We start from the raw sequence: 20,702 nt of genomic DNA, 5'->3' as shown, positions 1-20,702 counted from the left end.
ATCAACACAATTCTAAACAGATGGGGAAATAACACACATGTGATCATGAGTCAACTGGCAACTGCACCAGAGGCCTAGTGCTTTTAGTCACATGGTGTGTCAGCTGATCCACATGTCACTACAGAGGCTGACATGGGCCAAAAATGAACTAATGACTGATATCCTGAAAATCAAATGAGCATTACTCCTGATGCAACATCATTCTGATTTATGTTTCTTTTGTTGTTTTTGATCAAACATTTTGTGAAATTTTGTTGACCAAAAGCAGCATATATATACAGGAGGTGGACAAGATAATGGAGAAACTGTATAAAAAGGACTTTAACTTTGAAGTAACTAAATCACAATTACAAAAGGGTCGTATATTAGGTTGAATGCCAATAAACAATATGCACTACTTATAAAGCAGGTGTGACAATCAGCACTTTAATACGTAAGTTTTCAACATGAGATAACTGAGTTCCAAAGAGGCCAAGCAGACCTGAAATACAGATAAGACAACATAAAATAAGATACTCCATTGATCCCATGGGAAAATTTAAAAATAGTCTTTGAAACCATCATGGATATAGAAAAACAGACAAACTGCAGCAGCAAACATAACACACCTCTCAGTTAAAGCCATTGGTCATACATCAAAGCTCAGGAACCAAGGTATACAGAAACGTAAGACATGATAGTGGCTCTGTGTTTCAGTCTTGGAATAAAATCTGCACGTTGTGACCTACAGCGAGCTGGATTTTACGGCTGGGCCGGCATTTGAAAATTGCCTGCATCCAGGCCAAAGTACAATGAGGTGTAACATTGTGGATGGAGCATAAATGCCGCCCCTGATCTGTGGAATAAGGCAATATGGTCTGATGAGTCACTTTGCAACCTTATTTTCTTACATCTGTGTGGGTTTAGCCAAAGGATTCATACCGTGAAGTAATATATTCACTGTGTCACTTTTATGTAATTGTATATTTATTTATTTTATTTTTTAAGATGAGTGAGAGACATGCTATATTTACACATGTACTGTAGATGGACAGGCAGACAGACAGACAGACTTACTTTATAGATTCCCGGGGGAAATTTCTTGATTGGGTTAATATTCAGAAATGAGCATCTACCCGATGAATTACCCTTGATTCAAAATGAACTAAATGTTAGCCTGCAACATAACACACCTCTCAGTCAAGAAGATAACTCACAGTTTCATGCCATTCAAATAATTTTGATATAAAGTAACAAGGATCCATTCATATAACATTATGACAGGTATGACGTCCATCCATCTTCCATAAGTGCCTACTCAGGGTTGTGGGCCCACAACCTCGTCCAGGACGTAAAGTGAACAAGACAAGTGATATCGCAAATGCAAGCTGTCAGTCTGTTAAAGGGCAAATAAAATCACAAAGACACCTCATAGACCAGGGGTGGCCAATCTTATCTGCAAAGGGCCGGTGTGTATGTGGGTTTTCACTGCAACTCCTTAATTAGATTACTAATAAGAGGACTGATTGGCTGAAGAGTCCTCACACCTGGGTTTGAACAGCTGATCTACAGGTTATCCCAAAAACCTGCATACACACCAGCCCTTTGCGGATAGGATTGGCCACCCCTGGTATAGACACTTTGGTGTAGGTTGGGATATAGCTCAGTGGGTTAAAGCCCTTGTCTAGAAGGTTGTTGGTTCAAGTCCCATGGTCAGCAGAGTAACTGTGTCACTGCTGGGCCATTAAGGCACACTGGCTTACCCCGTCTTTTGTGCCCAAGCTTTCTGCACTGTATGGTGCTGTGGAAAGGAATGTCCACTTAAAGAAATAAATGTTACTGTGATTTCACCTAATCTGAGTTATATAAACTCCATCCACATCAGTTTTGGAGTTTAGTTAGAACATGAGTATTTGAGCAAAATTATTAGTTTTTATAGATTTTTTTATTTAGGTGTGAATTGTGCAGGCCACTCTGTTTTGGGAGTGAAGTATATGACTTGAGAATTTATGATGAAATGAAATAATGCTTTATTTGCCATTTGCACTAGCACAAGTACAGATACATTGGAATGCTTCTTTTCGCATTTCCCATCTTGCTCTCCTTTGACATGAACACACTTATATGTACAGTGCCAGTCAAAAGTTTGGACACGCCAAGCTGCCTACGAAGGAGAACGATAGTGTCACATCACATGACCCACATGTAGAAATTGTTTTGGAGGAGTCTAACTAGAGAATGAAGGCTCAGCATATGTGGGGCCTCCTTCAGGACAGCAGGAAAAGCATCCCATTGGGTCAGCCAGTCCCTGGAGCAGTTTGGGTTAAGGGCCTTACTCAGGGGCCCAATGGTGGGATCGCGCTGCCAACCATGGGATTTGAACCAGGAACCTTCTGAGTCCCAACCCATAGAGCTGCCCCCCAACAAATAATAATACTTTTTTGGCCAGTGCATAACCCATATTTTTTATTTTATAGTTTTGATGTCTTTAAAATTGTTCTAAAATGTAGAGAATAGTACAAATAAATCTTTCTATGGGTAGGTGTGTCCGAACTTTTGACTGGTACCGTACAGGTGAATGCGGAGCTTGGGGTCCAATCGCAGGGTCAGTGCCTTCATCTGCTGCCCTGGGAGCATTTCTGGTTTTAGTTCTCTGGACATCAAAAGCTCATGACTAACAGTCACAGCTTTGATAAAGTTGTCTACTCTGCTTCTGGCTGAACAGTCAGCTGCCCCCCCCCCCCAATTTGGGATCTAACTGTCAACACCTAGTGCACAGGTGGTCTGGAGAGGTCGGCTAGACTGAAGTGCAGAGAAGAATACTAGAACAAGATCAAAAATCAAGCCATTGAGTGATCGGTGAAAGAAAGAGAAAAAGAGAGCTCACAGACCTCAGTCAGGGATCAGGGATGGTAAGCAGAAGAACAGACATTGTAGTAGCTAGTAGCAATTGATCAGAGGGGGACAGGCAAAGAGTGAAAGAGTAAGGATGACAGTGGTGACACCCATGCTTTGGTCTGTGCTTACATCAAAAAACTCCATGCTGTTTAAAGATGAAACCAATGAGGCAGAATTAATAGATATTCCCTGTCTTAATAAGGAACTTTGTTTCCTCCCTGTGGCAGCGTTGATGATAAGTGTATCACGTCGCCCTCTTGTGTCCAGGTGGACCTATAACAATTTGCATGAATTAGTAGCAGTCAGTAGTTACTCCTATATAACTGAATGTGTTTATTATTCCTAAAGGTACTAAAGATTTAAACACATTCTTTGCTGTGTCATTGAAAGAATTATTTTAATTGCTACTTATTCAGAACAAAAAGTGACATGAACGCAATAGCGCGGTGAGAGGTCAGGTGCATTACGGTCGGAGCGCGCTCAGTGTGTCATGGTAGTGCTTAGTAGTGCTGACCAATAGCTGAGTCACCTCTCCTGTATTATCTAATACAATATATTGCTTTCATGGCAGTTTGCTGGGTGGTCATGGAACAGCAGCATCCGGGGTGCCGTGCATTATCCAGCTCAGTAAAGAAGGTGGAGATTAAAATGGGGGAGGGGATGGCTGTGTAGGGATAAGAGGACAGGAATAGATGGATTAATCGCGGCTTGGAAAGTCATAGATGGTGCTACTTCGGGGCAAAAGAAAGCGACACTCTACGACAGCCATGAGGACGAGTCGCAGGTCGAGCAAGGCGGAGGTGCCCTCCTTCCTGCGGCAGATCATCAAGGAGACAGAGCGGATGGTCGCATTTTTCTTTAAGGGGACCCAGGGGCAAGATGGGGGTGAGGAAGAGGAGGGGGAAGATGAGGAAGAGTCCAGTGCCTATCTGGAGCGGCCCGTCCTGGAGAAGCACCTGGAGGAGGGGAGTGATAGGTGCGGCATCAGCTACGCGGTGGGCAGCATGCAGGGCTGGAGGTCACGCATGGAGGACGCGCACACCTGCATCCCCGAGATGGCCGCAGACATGTCCGGCTGGGGTTACTACGCCGTGTACGACGGGCATGCCGGCAACATGGTAGCCGAGTACTGCTCCAGACACCTGCTGGATCACATACTGGCCACAGGTTACACCGCCTCCATTTGCTGCTTTTGGTCCACAGCAAATAATAATCTTTAGTCAGATTTGTGAAGGAGTATCCATGACACGACGCTCTTAAATCATACAGGCTGTCCCCGGGTTAAGAAGGTCCGACTTAAGGACACGTCATACTTACAAACAGACTGCCATACAGTATATTATATTAAAAATTTGGGTTTAATACAGTGTTTCATAATAACGAATGCTCACACTACTTTGTGACGCTCATGAAAACATTGTGCTGCCTCAGTGGTTCATGAACTTCGAGGTACAGCACAGTATGGTATATAGTTACATTTATAGGTATATAGTTACATTTATAGGTATATAGTTGCATTTATTATTTCTGCATAATATTTATTGTTGTTCCTGCTAATCAAACTGAATGTTAAAACAAAGTCTCATCCCTACTGTCAATGGTCAGATACACTGAAACAGCAGAAATTGGAATCAGCTATTTGTTTACTCTGTAAAAATGTCTTAAAATTTGCATGGTGAAAAAAATGAGAAGTATGTAGGCCTAAATTCCCTAATAATATTTGGTTGATATCTTTTATTTGAACAATATTAGTTGAATTATGCCTAAAACAAGGTAGTATAGTGACCCAGGGACCCAATCAGCCCCTAAACCGCCACCCCTCTAAATACTTGCACTATACTGACAGGGATATGCACCCTGCCATCCATACCCAAATCTACGGCCTTGGCTCAGTGGGCAGTACTGTTACCTCACACCTGTAGGGTTTGGGATTTCATCATATTCATATGCAAATTCTTCATGTAGTGTTCTCCCCCTACAGGCAGAATTAAAGCGGAAGATGACCCAGCGGAGGTTAAAGAAGGGATCCGAGAGGGTTTCCTGAACATCGACAGGCACATGCACAGTCTGGCCCGCAGTGCATGCTGGGACTGCAGTGGCTCCACCGCCGCCGCCGTCATGTTCTCGCCGCGCCGCATCTACCTCATCAACTGCGGCGACTCGCGGGTGCTGCTGTGCCGTCACGGCCTGGTCTGCTTCTACACCGAGGACCACAAGCCGTGCAACCCGCGGGAGAAGGCGCGCATCCAGAATGCCGGCGGCTCCGTCACCCTGCAGCGCGTCAACGGCTCGCTGGCTGTCTCCCGGGCCCTGGGCGACTTCGACTTCAAAGAGGTGGCCTGGCGGTCACAGACGGAGCAGCTGGTCTCGCCCGAGCCCGAGGTGTTCCAGCTGGAGCGCTCACCCGCAGACGAGTTCCTAGTGGTGGCTTGCGATGGCGTGTGGGATGCCATGGACAACGAGGAACTCTGTGCTTTTGTGCGCGACCGGATGCAGGTCACTGATGACCCGCGGGAGGTCTGCGCTCAGGTCATAGACCTCTGCCTCTACAAGGTCAGTGACGGGTTACGACACCCTGCATGTACCCATAATGCCTTTAGAAGGAAATGCACGTGACACCCATTTTACACTTCCTGGAGTACTTGGTCCCAGCTCAAGGCGACATACCTTTACATTTATTTAACAGACACATTCGTCCAAAGCTTATACTTTATTATTTTGTGGAGGGGGGGTGAGGAGCAGGGTCAGACAGTGAGTAGAGTAATTGGAGGCCTTGGTCAAGGACCCAATGATGAAATCACTCTGCTAACCATGAAAACTGAACCATCCAATCACATCCTTAACCCACTAAGCCTCACATCAGCCCAGGGGCATCAGAGGGGCAAGGATACTCTGGCAGATACAAGAGCCTCAGCACTTTATAGGATGGGGGCCATTGATAAAGTGCTAATCCAAGCGGGGCCAGAGGAAACATTATGTCGGGGGGGGGCAGAATTTCTAATATATCCCAAATATAGTATCTACAGTATGTGCAGGAAAGAAACAGTCCCATCCCCACAATCCATTTCAGGGATGTGAGTGTGTGATGTGTACGCAAGTGTGCCTTCAGGAAATGGGTACTTGCAGAGACTTGCTGTGGGGAACATTGCACAGAAAAAAGCCCCAAAGCTGAACCCTGCATCCAGTGTGACATTCACTGGCATGCTGTTGTGTCCATAAGCCCCTTTTATTAAGTGAAGGTTGATCTTCTGTCCTCTAAGGAGCAGGATTAGCAAACAAGTGCAGGCTATGCAGTTGAAGGATTAGGGGAGAATTTGTGACCAAATGCAAGCCAAAGCTGCTTTGACAGAGGTGACTGCTTGCCCTTCTTCAGGGAGCCACCTGGTTTATCAGTGAAACGGCCCCTGCTTTAGGGAGAATAACCCCCCTCATCATACCGCTCCATCCATCCTGCATCCTCCAAGCATCCCTAACCCCTACAACTGGCTTGCTGATCTTGTTTTTCCCAGTCGGGTCCTTGGGCATCCCCAGGTCATCCGCGTTTTTGCTCCTTCCTAGCTCCAAGTAGGTAGCAAAAATGTGGACTGTTTAGCAGGGAGCTGCAATGGAGAAAAACGCGGACTGTGGGGGTCCTCGCGGACCTGGTTGGCAAAACCTCATCTAGAGGTATGATTCTTGCTTCACATGTGAGAGGTCCTGGGTTCTAATCCCCAATGAGCCGTTATGTCTGCAGTCCCCTTCAATATTACTAAAGTATCGGCCTCTACCCTTCTGCTTTGTACCACTGTTAGTTTACTTACTCAGGTATTACTCTGTGCAAGCTGAAACACAACAATAGAAATGCATGCTAGCATTTGCAAAAGCTTAAGACAATCTCACCCTCCTTCTCAGCCCAGAGCCTGAACATTCAGTACCACGACAGACAAGACCAACAGATTCCTTATGGGAATCCTAAATTAACCCAATCTCATTACAAATTGGTCCCTGACCTTGACTGAAGTGTTGTCCAGGCCCACGGCGGCGCCGCTCGAATCAAGCGAAGCTACGAACTCATGCCAAGCTGTAAATAAACCTGCCGACTGCAGCTGCCTGCAGACTCCATGCACACATTAGCAGAACAAGAACCCCTTCGGTCGGGTTTTTTTCAGTCTCACACCTTGTCCTTGGGTAGGTGCCCCAGGCATTTGGCAAAGGCAGAGGTGTGGTCCAGATTGTTCCCTTTGTTCAGTCACCATGACAACAGCCGTGCTCCTGGGAAGCTTGAGAACCTGAATAAAAGACAGGATGTTCTGGAGGATTTTGGTAGCCAGGAGTCCACAATGACTTGACGGCACCCAATAATATTAAAATAGCGATTAATCGTTCCAGTTGTTATTTTCATTTTAATCATCACTACAGTGGAGGTTCTAGACCAATTCAAGTTGGGGGCCAGACTAGGACCACTTGTTCTGTTAAGGGGATCAGATGCATTTCACCTTAATGTCCTCCAAGTATTGCTTATACAAGACTGCCAGCATTAAGAAGCAAAAGACAATTTTGAAAACCAATAAGTTATTTATACAATGCTTTGCAGTTTCATGTTATAGTTTTTACAGACATGTAACTCTGATTTCTTGTTTAGACTTGTTTATTTTTCCCGTCGTTAACTTCGCGTTTCACCAACTGAAGCGACTCGACCCCCCCCGGCACAGCCACGTTAAGAGTCTGTCAAGAAACTGTGCTTATGTTTGTGTTTTTCCTGTTCCCAGCACTAAACATTTTACCCCACATATACAATGCAAATAATAATAATAATAATAATAATAATAATAATAATAATAATAATAATAATAATATAGCCCCTCTATAGAAAATTTCCTACAGGAACTTCAGGCACATAGTAACAAGAATCATGTGTAATGGTGTGTGTGTGTGTGTGTGTGGAGGGGGGAGGGGTTGGTGTGGAAGGTAATAGTTAATTAAGTGGCTACACCTGGGTTGTTAGGGATGTGGGGTTAAAAGAGGGAGAACGGAGAGTGCAAGCGAGGGGGGGGGAACCGCGCTCGTTGGTTCTGGGAGGGAGGTACCGCTCGTATGCCGTTTCGGGCTGCCGGCGGTGAAGCCAGATCGCGGGCTGCAGGGACAGCTTCCGGTGTGGTAGGGGGAGGACAGTTAGGAAGGGGGGTGGTTAGGAGTGCATGATCGCTGTTTAATCCGGGGTGTTTGATAGATGTGAACAGCGGCATCCCCAAAGTGACGGAACGGTGGTGGAATTCCCTTTGCGCATGGTGTCCTAGATTACGGACCTGTGTGAGCGTTCCCTCCCCAGGGGAGGGTCTTGAGAGGGGGGGACGCTACGTTTTAATCTTGTCCTTGTTTGTATGTTTGTTTTGTGTGTGTTAAGTGAGCAGCGTAGCCCGCTAGGGGTCAGGGCGGGACTATAGAGGCAGTACTGGTCCCCTAACGCTTGTCTGTGCCCGAAGTGTGGGGATTACTGGGTATTGCAGTGCTATTGGTGTGCCGTGCCCTGATAGGGATGTTGTGTGCTGTGGGATCCACTGTGTGGTAACGTGGGTTAACACGTTTGGAAGGGTTGGTTTGCTACGGGGAGACAGCGGGGCCGAACCCTTTGTGAACCCAGACCCGACCCGATGGGTCGCTGCATGAATTGTACTGAATAAAATAATTTTTTGTAATCGTAGTTGAAGTCTTGTGGTGGTCTATTCTCCCTTTACAGCCTCCGACGCTATTGTAGGTTTATTACACATGTCTCTCCCCACGCAGGGTAGTTTGGACAATATCAGCATTATCATCATCCGCCTCTCTGGCGCCCCCAAGGTGTCACCGGAGGCACTGCAACGGGAAGCTGCCCTGGAACAGCTGATTGAGAGCAAAGTAGCAGGTAGAGATGGATTACACTGGATGAATGGTGAAGATAATAATAATTATAGAATTTGTTATTGGATAGTATTATTGTGTGTGACCCTAGGTTTAGTGTGAAGCCATGTACAGTGTAGAACATTTGGTTTCCACATAAGGATACATTGCTCTGGTTCCGCAGACATCTACCAAGAGCTAAGATCAGAAGACCAGGGCCCTGACCTCCTGAAGGTGATGAAGCACCTGACCTCGGAGAACATACCCGGACTACCACCAGGTGGCGGCATAACCAGCAAGTGAGAGAGCACGGGGAGGTGGGGTGGGCAGGGGGTAGCTGTGACAAGATTCATGTTCCACTTGAACGGATGTTCCATTCAATTGAGTAGAGACAGAAAATTAGAATACTAGAAGTGGCAGTGATTAAATGTCAATTATATGATTTTAAAATTGATTGTTACATATTACTGAAACAGATCAGTCAAGCGCTGTGCTTATTAACAGCATAACGTGAGGCTCCTTACCTGCACGGCTCCCTGTTATCTCGCTTGACTCCTTGATCTGTTTTTTGCAGACGAGACTGCATCATAGCCTCCTACCAGAAACAGGTGCTGAAATGCAAGGCGCGGAAATTCACGGTAAGGGAACAGAAGCGACAGTTACTGCAAGCACTTTTCTTAACTTTCTTGCAGGTTAATGAGAAATATATAAACACGTTACGATAATTGTTTGTGTACGAGTTAAAAATAACATCTCATATGTGCATGTTTACCAGAGATGCACTGCTTCAGAATTAAAAATTCATATTTGTAATTATTTGTAACTGCAAAATCGTAATTCTAAAATTGTGCCAGTAAAGTAATTAAATAAATGTGCCACTCAGAGGATCCATTTACTCCTGGAGTGCAAACCATTGACCCACCTGTCATTCCAGGACATCAGCGGTCCTGAGGACTCCTGCTAGATGCGGTTCCCATGGAAACAAAATCATCAGCCCTGCATCTCCCTAGCAACAGCTCTGACTTTGCTAAAAAGAGGGACCCTTCGTCAGCAACAACGATGGATTTTCTGTATGCGACCTACTGAACAAAGGGTAGCCCTACCAGAGGAGAAGGTCCAAAATCGATGTGCGAAATGTTAAGTGTTTGTTGTTCCATCTGAGTACTACAGGTGCCCCTGGACTCTGACTCTGTAATGCTCACTAAGCAGAAAACCTTCTCCACAAATTAATCTCTCTTAATGTGTCTAAAGAGATAAATACAGGCACAGCGATAACAACACCAGCAGAGTTTAGAAAACTTTTTGACAAAAACTATGTCGAAAATATATGCGTCTGGCCTTTATATGGTTTTCTTATTTATTTTCATAGCGTCAGACCAACAATGCTTTAGCAGGGAGCCATTTAGCTACAATATGTTATAAAATAAATCCCGAATTAACACAGCACCTTGGCAACATCAATAATAATGACAATAATTTACTCCTTAGTATAATTTGAAATGCAAAAATGAAATTAAGGCTTGCATCCGACATACACTGACGAAGGCAAGTCAGATGCACGATCTTCCCGGAAGTTCAAGCGGACTTTTCTCGGCATGATCGATTTTTTTTCTTTCACACTCCTGTACTATATATTACATGTATATTCATTGCAAGAAAAGAAATAAATCACTGAAATGTGTTTGTCGGATTCTGTCACTTCATTCATTGAACAGTAATTAGTTGTTTGGTCATCATAGATGAATACCACACCGCAGATGGCAGTTTTAACGTCCGCGTGCCGCTAATGCCCGATTAGGGTTCTGGCCGATCGGGCAAGATGAAGCGCGCGGACCGCAGAATGTCTTAGCGGAGTGTGGCGGCCGCTAACACGACCGTGCTAACTCTCATGTTTAATATAAAAGGCAAATGCAAGCCCACGCTGATCACAAAAGAGAAAGACGAGGGCGAGATCAGAGAGCGCAAAACAAGAGGGCAAACCAGAAGAATCAGGTACTGAGTAATTACTGTAAAGTTTATGGATACGTGGCCCTAATTTATACCCTGTTTTGTGCTACTGGGACTTTGGTGTCTCTAGGAATTATTACGTAATTAATAAAATGTCACGGAATAAAATCAATTTTGCACTGTGGCAGAAAAAATAGAATAAAGAGTGATCAGAAATTTTAATTGAATGAAAAGATAGTGGACAGTTGCGTTCTGTACTTTGCTAGTAGATAAAAGCGCGTGTCCTTTGAATATACGAATATGTATGTATTTTACATTTAGATATACCTCGTTTGCTTTGTTAATTTATACTATGTTAAAGTAACAATTAATAGTTTTTTCCTTGATATGAATGAAACTCATTTAATAAAAATCAAAATTCTGATCATGTAGTGTATGGATAATACGTTCCATAATAAGAATCACAATATCATACTGCAGCAAAGTCTGTAGAAAGTTAAAATGTATTTACAAGTTTCAATTTCTGGTTAAATGCTTATTAAAAATCAAATATTGAAATTTACCTGCAGGCAAATCACTGTTGTGTTTCTAATTGAAACAAATATTAATAACAATCAATCAAATCATGAATGATAATTATTAATTATGAGTAATTAATAGCCCTCGTGGAGTATTCGTTTTTAACATGCTTTTACTGCCTTTGGCTCTCTTACCAGCTTCACTCAGAGAAAATGTCACTGGGGGCAGAAGGTGACCCGAGCTCCGGCAGCATGGCAGCCAGAAGAGCCGCAGGTTCGACCCCATGCGGTCCGGGGGGGTCTGAGACGGTCCCCCTCCTAATATCAGGCATCGCGTCGAATTCTCGGCTTCACTTGGCACCCATGAATAAAAAGGAGCTGTTGTCGGTGGTCGGGAGCCCTGGATGGCGGAAGCTGCACGCCCTTCTCGGGTCGCTCTTCTGGGTCGGCTGGTTGGCCACGGTGGGCGTGGCCATTGTCGTCATCGCACAGAGCCCCAACCCTGCGGCGCCACGTCTACGCTGGTGGCAGAAGGCGCCCTTCTGCCGGCTACAGGCAGCCCTGTTCTTAGACTCTGGGCATACGGGCGCGAGGGCGATTAACGGTGAGTAGCTAGCGTTGTGCGTCGGTCGGGGGGGGAATGAGCACAGCACAGCACAGCACATCACACACCATATGCCAGACAGCAAACATGACTGGCTCTTTTTTCCTGCTTTACTCTACTGTCCCTGGGATGCCTCAAAGCCCCATTTTAAAAAACTCAGATGTCTAAGACAATGACAATAACTGATACCTATCAGAAGAGGCTCATTAACGCGGTCAGAGGCTCCTGGGATATATATGTTGAGGCCCCCCCTTGCTAATTTGGTGAAGGCAGGGGTGCCGCTAGAGATCTTGAGCCACATAAAAACATTATATTGGCCCCCCCAGCCCAGAGCAATCTAATTAAGCTCCAAATCTTTTAGGGCCCCTCAGGGACCCTTAACTCCACCCCCCTTTACAGCACTCCTGGGTGATGGAAAAATTTGTTGACCTGTGGGGGGGGGGGCGATGGTAAAAGCAAGCCCCCTTTATGAGGTCCATTTTAGCAGAGGCCTACCTGGCAAAAGCACAGAGAGATCTACGGTGAAAAGGAATTACTTTAATTCACTGAACAATAGCAGAGAGGTAAGAGAGTTCAGGGGGAACTCTGTGCTGGCGTCGCTCCAGATCGCTCCTTCGAGACCAACTGCAAAATCCAGGAAGTCACACAGCAGATATAGGCAGCGTTACGTAAGGAGAGGCCTCTCGTCACTGGCATATTAATGGACACTGTACATCAAGAGAATCACATCACGTCACCAGCTAATAAACTGCTTCTAAGAGATAGATTTAGAAGAACCATTATGACATTTAAGTCTGTGGCTACACAATATAGAATTGTAATGACAGATTGCATACGCCAGTGAAATGTGGTACAGAAGAGTAAAATGAATCCTCCTCATGTTTCCTTGCAAACTGCCATTCCTTACTATAAAACACATCTGATGTAATGTATCTGGATGTGGGAAAGTAGGTTACGCTGAGCGTGTCTGAGGAAGCCTAGGGTGGATTTCTAGGATATCGGCTATTTGAAACTCCAGGAAACACTTCAGCTAGCACACAAGTGGGGATTTCCTTGCCTGGTGACATTTTTGCTCTCATGCCATCTCAGACCACGCAATCTCCCAGAATTCCCTTGAAAACACCAAGGATCCCCCTCTCCTGAGTAATAATGGACTATTCCGGTTCATAATTACATGCACTCGTGCCATGTTACCCATGACTACTTAAACCCCCTGGTTACTCTTCTTGTTGTGAGGTCTTGTGTCAGTTTTGTGGTAGGAGTTGCGGTCTGAGTTTTAGTTTTGGTTTCTCTGGTGTTTGACCTCTTGATTTATTTGTGATTTTCTCCTTTTGGGATCATCCCTCATTTTCAATTTGCACCTGATCTAACTGTGGCCCAAACTTACTTGGGTGATGCTTTGGCGTTTCTTTGGACTTAGATGTTCAGTAGCTGTTGCAAATGACAGGTCTACAGGAACCATGGACTGGAATGGATGGCTTTGCTGAAGATGATTATGTTCCACATTTCACACACTATGTTCTCGGTCACCAATGAAATGAACTGCAGTGACACTAAAGGCAATAATCAAATAATATACATATAAGGTTTGTAATGAACTGATAAGCTAACATTTACACCTGTCATCAAACCGGTTTGGACTGGTTCTGTAGCAAGCTGGCTCTTTGTCAGCTGTATGCTTGTGATGTATTATTTGTATATCACTTTGGACAAAAGTGTCTGCCAAATTATAAAAAATAAATGCAGAGTGAAAGTATGGAATAGCATATGAAATTGTTTTTATGGAAATTTCCCTTTAAAAAGACATCAGTTTGGGTCCTGGTATATATAGTAAACAGACCATGGCTGCTGTCGCTTTCAAATGACAGGAAGCCCTGCAGGAATATTTTTGCACAATTCAACATATTACATGCTTGCCACATGAACATAAACACATGTGCACTAATCACAACTGGCTTTTGGGTTAGCAAGCACCTCGTGCGTAAATGTCGTGTTATTTTGGCAGAGGTGCGTGACCGCCTGCCGTACCTGCGCAACCTGGGAGTGGGGGCCCTCATACTCGAAGGCCTCTTTCCCAGGGGGCTCCCTGCTCCTGCCATCACGAAGCTGAACGAGTCCCTGGGCACACTTCTCCAGTTCCAGCAACTGCTTGCCGAGGGCCATAAAACAGGTGAGTGATAGATGCTGGGACAAGCATTGCATTATGGGAATTAAAATAGCTCATTGTGCCAGTACCGGCTGTCACTGTTTAGCTTAAGGATATAAATAAAAAATGATAGTATATTGTGTACATGTGGGTATGTATATAAATTTTACTCTATTTTGTGGTTGCCAAATTTTCAGAGAACACCCTCACAAATGGTCAGAACTCAAAATCCAGAAGTCGGGTGAACAAGAATAAAACATTCTGGACTAATGTTTTGGGTGTCAGAATGGGGTTGCCGGAGCCTGAACCAAAATCTGGACACATATTTATTTTGTGGGCAATGAGAGCCATGAAACTGATTGATGTTAGGGCAATCTGCCCTTGAAGAAAGTAAAATATAAACACCTTTCATTTATCATACTATACTGAGTTTTATTTACTTGTGGGAGTTTAACTTACACAAAAATATTCTGGGGACAGAAGGAAAAACTATTGGTTCAGAGAGATAACCAATCAGATTGTAGAAGAGGTGGATCTAAGCAACGAGAGAGGCATGGCCAAGACACCTGATTGGTTGGTCCTGCCTTGGATCAACCTCCTCTACAATCAGATTGGTTATCTCTCTGAACCAATCATTCTTCCTTCTGCCCTCAGAATATTTATGTGTAAGTAAAACTCCCATGAGCATTTTATTTGATTTAGAAATAACCCATTGTAGTTACAGTCCACGGAATGTCCCATCAGACAGTGGCACAAATATGTTTGTGTGTTTCAGTTTCGAGAAAATCCCATAGTGGTTTCCATCTTCTCACTCAGATATGAGAATCTTGTTGGACCTCTGTGATTTGGACTTTAGAGATTCAAGCACCCTCAACTCAAGTGACCAGACAGAAGAGAGCACAAACCCAGTACTGGTAACTGCAAAATTGTCAGGAGAAATGTAATAAACATCACAATGTTTAACAATCACTTTTAATACTTTTTTATTGTATATTTTTTCTCTTCCCCTGCATACACAAAGTCTAGCTTTGTTTTTTCGAGATTTGACGATGGATTGCTGCACAAGCTAGGTTTCCATAAACGGGCCTGTCTGTTGTGTGGGTGTGTTTTATTTTGGGGGGGGGACCAGTAAGAGGGAGGGAGAATGGTTCATAATGTTTACAAATGTTTACAATATTTAAATCGGCAACTTGTATTATTGGATGCCTATTTCTTCTTCAATAAAGTGTTGCAACATAGCGATTCTTTTAGCGAATCTTTGGCAGGGCAAACCGGCAGCTTTTATCGGCATATGAAGCGTGTTCACATGAAAGCTAACACACCATATTCCGCAACAGCAGCGCTAACTGTTCATGGGTTTTGTTCACAGCCTGGCCTGCGGTTTTGGTTGGAACAAGGCGTTGGAGGATTCAGCATATGCGACACAGATGCGGCTTATTCAGTGCATGTGGGTCTACAGGGGAAAACGGCACAGCATCAAGCGTCTTTCACGCATCAGCTGCAGCAGCAAACAGCAGAAACTTCAGTGCCTCCGAAATCAAGTTCGCTTTGAGCGTTCAGAAGCAGCATGAGGGTCTTTTCTGTGTAGTTCAGGTTTTCTGGTTTCCCCCCCCCCCCCACCCCCACACAGACGCTGTTGGTGTGGAGAGATCTCATGCGGAACTTAAGTCAAGAGGAAAATGAGAGGTACTCGTATAATGACCTTTTAATTAGGGAGTGTATTTATTGACTTGGAAGCACTGCAGTTAAAAATGCGGGCACTTTCAATGTGTTTACTGTAAACAAATACAGGGTGTGGCCGATACCAAGAAAATGAAAGGAAAGAGAGAGAGAAGAAATACGGCGTGAAATCTTTGTTGGTTTTTTGGATCATTTTACATTAATATTTATATTTGTCAGATGTTTGTCCAAAGCAGTGTGCAGGTAGGGAGAACAGAGGGATGGCCTTCAGTTGGTCGGTGCTGCAGCTGTTCTGCTACTTAGGAAACCCTCACCTTCAGCTGTGGACATCCCTCCGTTTTTGCTGCATTCAGGATTCTGGTGGTGAGCAAGGCAGAGGAGACCGGACCACGGCGCAACGTGTCTGACCCCGTGGGCAACCATTCACTGGTGGACATGATCACAAGAGCCTTCCTTCCCTGGTCGCCTCGGCCGCTATCCGCGCAGGATGTCGCGGTTGCCATGGAGACACACCTGCTAAGACCCCAGCGAGAATGGCCCAGCTGGACGGTGGGGAGATTTTAAAAACCCTTCCCTGCTTTGACTCCTGCACGGTCCACTGCATCTCAGAAAATGATTTCTGCTTTTTAATAAGTGGATAGAGGAATTGTATAAGCAGTTATGGATGAATGGAATTAGCAGGTAATGGGTACGAACTGTCAGTGAGGTGACGCTCTGGCTGTAGGTCGGGGGGGTGCTGCCTGGAGAGCTGCAGAATATTCTCATGGTGCTTCTGATGACGCTGCCTGGGACTCCGGTGATCAGCTATGGGATCGACATCAGCCCGTCGCAGGTCGGTGGTTCTGTCACTTTTTAGCTATAGATGTACAGATCCGTGCGTTATTTAATGGACCCACCCACTCAGACTGAACTGGCCCTCTGATGACAATGCTGCCAGATTCACGCCCTGTGAGGAGGATGGGCCTTAGAGTTGGGGTTTGAGGCCTAAGGAAAGTCTGGCAAAGACAGGAGAAGTATCCACACGGGTAGGTTCTGAGGAGTGTCTCTGTTTAGTCCATATCTGGAATCCTTCCTTAGCCTGAGTGGTCATGTCAACTTTGGGCCCTTGAGCTTGGGCCCTTAACCCCAATAGCTCCACAGTTACTGGGTGCTGGCTGCTCGGCCACCGGCGCCCCCCCCATCTGAAGCAAAGTGACTGGCAAGTCTGTGCCCCCTGCGGCCGCCTGCGTCCCCTATAGGATCGACCGGCCCTGGCTGTATATGTGTGTCTATGTCTTTCATAGAGAGCAGGATGGGAAATGGAGAAGCTGCCCAGTTTCCCCATGGGGATGAATGTAGTGCTTCTGCGGTAGTTTATCTTTTGTGCTAACACTGCCTGTCTGTAAGCCAGTGGCCTTCTGTCCCTGTCCCTGTCCCTGTCCCTATCCCTGTCCCTGTCCCTGTCCTGCTCGGCTTCCCGCAGGTCCGCAGGAGACCTGGACACTCAGACTCAGCACTCTTTCGCTCCCTCAGCCAGTTACGCTCCAGAGAGGAGGCTCTTATTCTTGGGAAGCTCACCTTCCTCTCCCTCAGTAACTCATCCCAAACCATCCCCGGCTCTGCCCTTCCCCCATCGCCCCCCACCCTGGCTTTCCTGTGCTCATGGAGCTGCACACGCATCTTGGTGCTGCTCAACCTGAGTCCAGACATCCAGCGCCTGGACCCCAGAGGGGTCCGCAGCCTCCCCGCCGCCGGAGTTTTCCTACTCAGCACGGGACCGGGTCGCCTGGGCTCCTGTGTCCTAGAAACACTCCAGCTTCAACCTTGGGAGGCAGTGGTAATTAAATTTTAGCTTGGATGCTTCACCTAAACTGCATTATTCCTTGAAGAAGCAAAGTTACCCGAGCCTTAAAATTTAAAGCTGCGTATGTTTTGCTAAACGTTTGGTTCCTCAAATGACCACAAGGGGGCAGCACTTACCTATGAGATGTTGGTCAAGAGTCGTTGATTTGTGCCACTGTGCGATGAGGGTGACAAAAGCAGATTTGCGGCGTGATTACATCCAGTCACATATTTATAAGATACGCTGACTGATGACACATAACTTCAAAATGGATATAACATCATCCCAGCTAAATGCATTGGGGTGCTGTGTGGTTCAGCTGGCTAGGATGCTGTTGCTGTGATTAAGTGGTTATTGGTTCAGATCCCAGGGTCAGCAGACTGATTGTACCGTTGGGCCCTTGAGCCAGGCCCTTGGCTGACTCATTGTTCTCAAAAATGTACATCACTTTGGATATAAGTGTTCACTATACTAAGTAAATGTAAAAAGCAAATGTGTTAGACATTGTACCTGAGGTATTGGGGGGTGGGATCATGCAGACCGACACATAAATTACTGAAAACTCTGGTCCCTAAAACTGTGTGTTATCAGCTGCTTATTGCTTGCTGTGTAAGTGGGACATTTATTGATGCATATTTATGTCATTTTTGGTATTAATTCAGCGCACGCATATATTTTGTCTTCAAAATATAACTTCAGAGAGCCAGGCAGTTTAACTTTTTATTCAAACCCGAGCCCATTGCAATGCTTTCATGTGACTTGGTATATAATGTTCCAATTGAGCATGTTCTTTTAATGGTTACCTAAATGTTTATTTAATTGTCTGCTGGACATGCAGCAAACAGCTTAAATTAAATCTCTTACTCCTTAAATCATATAAACTAGCTATAGGCCCTGTTTCTAGGAATTAATAAAGCTGATACTAACCAAAGGTTATTTATTCAAGAATTATCATTAACGTATTTAGGGTGTTCATAAATTCATAAATTCATTTAGATGCTCTGTCTTTGGGCTTCTCAGCATGGCTTGTTAAAGGCAGTGACTCAACAGTATTCGTTCCACAACAAGATGCTTGTCCCTTTTATCAGCTCTGGTATTACATTTGTTTAGCAGACATCTTCATCCAAAGCAGGGTGAGACGGTCCCTGGAGGAACTGGGGTTAAGGGTTTTGCTTCAGGACCCAATGGTGACATCACTCTGCCCACCCTGGGATCTGAACCAAGGACCATCTGATCACTGGCACAGCATTCTTTTCTAGAGCCTTGCACATGTCACATCTGGCTGTGAGGTATGCTGGCCGTCCGGCATATGAACTATCAACGTCTAAGTGGTCATGAGTCAGGTTCCGTTTTATTTGAATCCTTAGGGGTTGTATGTTTGTCTGATATGATAGGAAAACAATCAAATCAAAGTTGTTTACTAAATTATATATTGTACTTCGAGATTTCAGCTTTATTTTATGATTTTTAGACAGATTAACCAATTAAAAATAAAAACATGCAATTGTAAGTTATATCTGGGCTTCTTGTTCTCACCTCCATCAGCATGATAACTAGGTCATTTTTATTAATGTAAGTTCAATGCAATTCAAAGTATTGTTTTAAAAGTATATTTATGCAATTCATATTTTTAGTCGACGTGAACACTTTCATCGTTACACATTAAGCATATAGATCAATTAAGTTCCTAACATCCGTCTAACGAAGCCATGGCATCTGAACCAAGATACAGATCAAGTACTCAAGTACTGATCGATGACAGAGTAATATTCAGTCAAATTTGCATAGATGCACCAAAATGCATTTGGTACTGTTCATCGCCTTTTAAGATGCTACAATGTTAAAATGGCCCTGAATCACACTTGTGCCTGGAAATTTCCTGGTCTGTCACGGGTCGACAAAATAACCCTGGAGACTAAATCAAATTCCTACATGTTTCTTATAGCAATGCACAGCTACGGATTCAGAAAACCAGACACATAGATAGTGATCGATAACAAGCCTAATGGGGACTCAGAGTTTAATGGCCTCAGACTAGGCCATTAAACTTAAATCTTAACCCCAGAAAAAATAATGACATCATGTCGTTCTGCGTATCTCTCAGGCCAAGAGCTGCAGGTGCCTGTTTATAACATAATTCCTACCTCTATGCTGGAAGTAATTTGTTTTGGGAAACCGAGAGTGAAAATGATTTTACTCAAGAGATGAATGTGAGCGTATCTCTTTAGTGAAATGCCAAAATTACATGGCAAACAACCAGAGGATGTGGAACACCTGTCAAACACTGCAAGAGCACCCGACAGTTCCAGTAATTTCTGACAGGTTTAGAAGTCATCCAGGAGCCAAATCATCATCACATGCAGTTAAAACACTCATGTCAGGAATAGCTCACCAAATACTGTATGATGTTTTGCCCCCTTCCTCAGATATTAAGCAACATCCGTCCATGTTGCATCACAAAAAACATTAGCATAAGACCAACACAGCCAAGCAAATCCATCAGCTCATTCATCTTTTTGATAATATTTCAACTTCTTTTCTCTAACTTACCAACAGAGTGTGACTGCATGTGTGTTTATGTTCTGCCATCATCCTACCCTGAGTATCTCTTGTGTTTAGGATTAGCTTGCATGGGCTCCGGGATCACTGCAGTCCTATTCTTTATAAGCAGCTGTGGAAGATGGAGGGATGGATGGATGGATGATGGACGGACGGATGGATACTGACTATTTAATAATAATAGGAGTATTGTTCAAATACAAAAAAATAACGATTGGGGGATTACTGTATATAACAGTCAAAAAAACAGTCACGATTCCTTAAGATATTTTCAGATCATGATATCAGAAAAACAGACCACCATAACTGGCGCTGACAGTGCTTATCCAGTCACCATTTTCCTGGGGAGGGAGGAAATGAAGACCGCAGGCCCCAAATCCTCAATTAACCAGTAATGGAAAGGGAATTATGTGAGGGGATGAGGGATTACGTGTTGGGATGAGGGACGATGTGACGGGATGCGGGGGTGATGTGATGGAAAGAACAATGTTATGAAATTTCAAATTATGAGTAAAAATTGGGCTCATTGAACGCATGTTTTTGGACATTGTAAGTAACATTGTAAGTCAGGCAGAAACACCCACCATCTTACAGCAGAACTATAAATCAAAGCTTCTGACTTAGAAGGAATTGTCTATTGAGGTAATCTTTACCAGCAGCGCTGTGAAGCGGAGGCGGGAGATGAGGCGTATA

The 20,702-nt window shown here is 44.6% G+C and overlaps 2 protein-coding genes across 4 annotated transcripts; both read left to right on the top strand.

Annotated features, from left to right (window-relative positions):
- Nucleotides 1-3,558: 3,558 nt before the first annotated feature.
- Nucleotides 3,559-9,697, top strand: ppm1na (protein phosphatase, Mg2+/Mn2+ dependent, 1Na (putative)). Its single transcript, XM_072701606.1, has 6 exons — nucleotides 3,559-4,044; nucleotides 4,859-5,430; nucleotides 8,641-8,758; nucleotides 8,918-9,032; nucleotides 9,308-9,371; nucleotides 9,668-9,697. Exons 1-6 carry the CDS (start codon nucleotides 3,600-3,602, stop codon nucleotides 9,695-9,697), a joined length of 1,344 nt encoding a protein of 447 aa, XP_072557707.1. The 5' UTR covers nucleotides 3,559-3,599.
- An 846-nt stretch (nucleotides 9,698-10,543) lies between these two features.
- LOC111844833 (4F2 cell-surface antigen heavy chain) lies at nucleotides 10,544-18,964 on the top strand. Of its 3 annotated transcripts, XR_002838472.2 has the most exons (10): nucleotides 10,544-10,725; nucleotides 11,397-11,802; nucleotides 13,808-13,972; nucleotides 14,765-14,862; nucleotides 15,318-15,395; nucleotides 15,579-15,634; nucleotides 15,982-16,177; nucleotides 16,353-16,460; nucleotides 16,566-16,653; nucleotides 17,091-17,211. XR_002838472.2 is itself a non-coding variant. In XM_023813673.2 (9 exons), exons 1-9 carry the CDS (start codon nucleotides 10,642-10,644, stop codon nucleotides 17,457-17,459), a joined length of 1,560 nt encoding a protein of 519 aa, XP_023669441.1. In that variant the 5' UTR covers nucleotides 10,544-10,641; the 3' UTR covers nucleotides 17,460-18,964. The 3 variants fall into 3 exon arrangements, 2 of the variants coding, with proteins under 2 accessions (XP_023669441.1, XP_023669442.1); XM_023813673.2 differs by lacking the exon at nucleotides 16,566-16,653 and having other exon boundaries at nucleotides 17,091-18,964; XM_023813674.2 differs by lacking the exons at nucleotides 15,318-15,395; nucleotides 16,566-16,653 and having other exon boundaries at nucleotides 17,091-18,964.
- Nucleotides 18,965-20,702: the final 1,738 nt, after the last annotated feature.

Source organism: Paramormyrops kingsleyae, chromosome 17, assembly GCF_048594095.1.
Source record: "Paramormyrops kingsleyae isolate MSU_618 chromosome 17, PKINGS_0.4, whole genome shotgun sequence".
NCBI lineage: Eukaryota > Metazoa > Chordata > Actinopteri > Osteoglossiformes > Mormyridae > Paramormyrops > Paramormyrops kingsleyae.
The sequence above is the reverse complement of the archived record's forward strand: the minus strand, read 5'-3'. Positions and strand labels throughout refer to the sequence as shown.

Excerpts from the sequence above, each read along its gene's own strand:
- ppm1na (XM_072701606.1), top strand. The coding sequence starts at position 3,600 with ATGGTGCTACTTCGGGGCAAAAGAAAGCGACACTCTACGACAGCCATG. Across the intron at positions 4,045-4,858 it reads GGATCACATACTGGCCACAG|GCAGAATTAAAGCGGAAGAT; the intron begins GTTACACCGCCT and ends CTCCCCCTACAG. Across the intron at positions 5,431-8,640 it reads TAGACCTCTGCCTCTACAAG|GGTAGTTTGGACAATATCAG; the intron begins GTCAGTGACGGG and ends CTCCCCACGCAG.
- LOC111844833 (XM_023813673.2), top strand. The coding sequence starts at position 10,642 with ATGCAAGCCCACGCTGATCACAAAAGAGAAAGACGAGGGCGAGATCAG. Across the intron at positions 11,803-13,807 it reads GGGCGCGAGGGCGATTAACG|AGGTGCGTGACCGCCTGCCG; the intron begins GTGAGTAGCTAG and ends TTATTTTGGCAG. Across the intron at positions 15,396-15,578 it reads ATGCGGCTTATTCAGTGCAT|ACGCTGTTGGTGTGGAGAGA; the intron begins GTGGGTCTACAG and ends ACCCCCACACAG.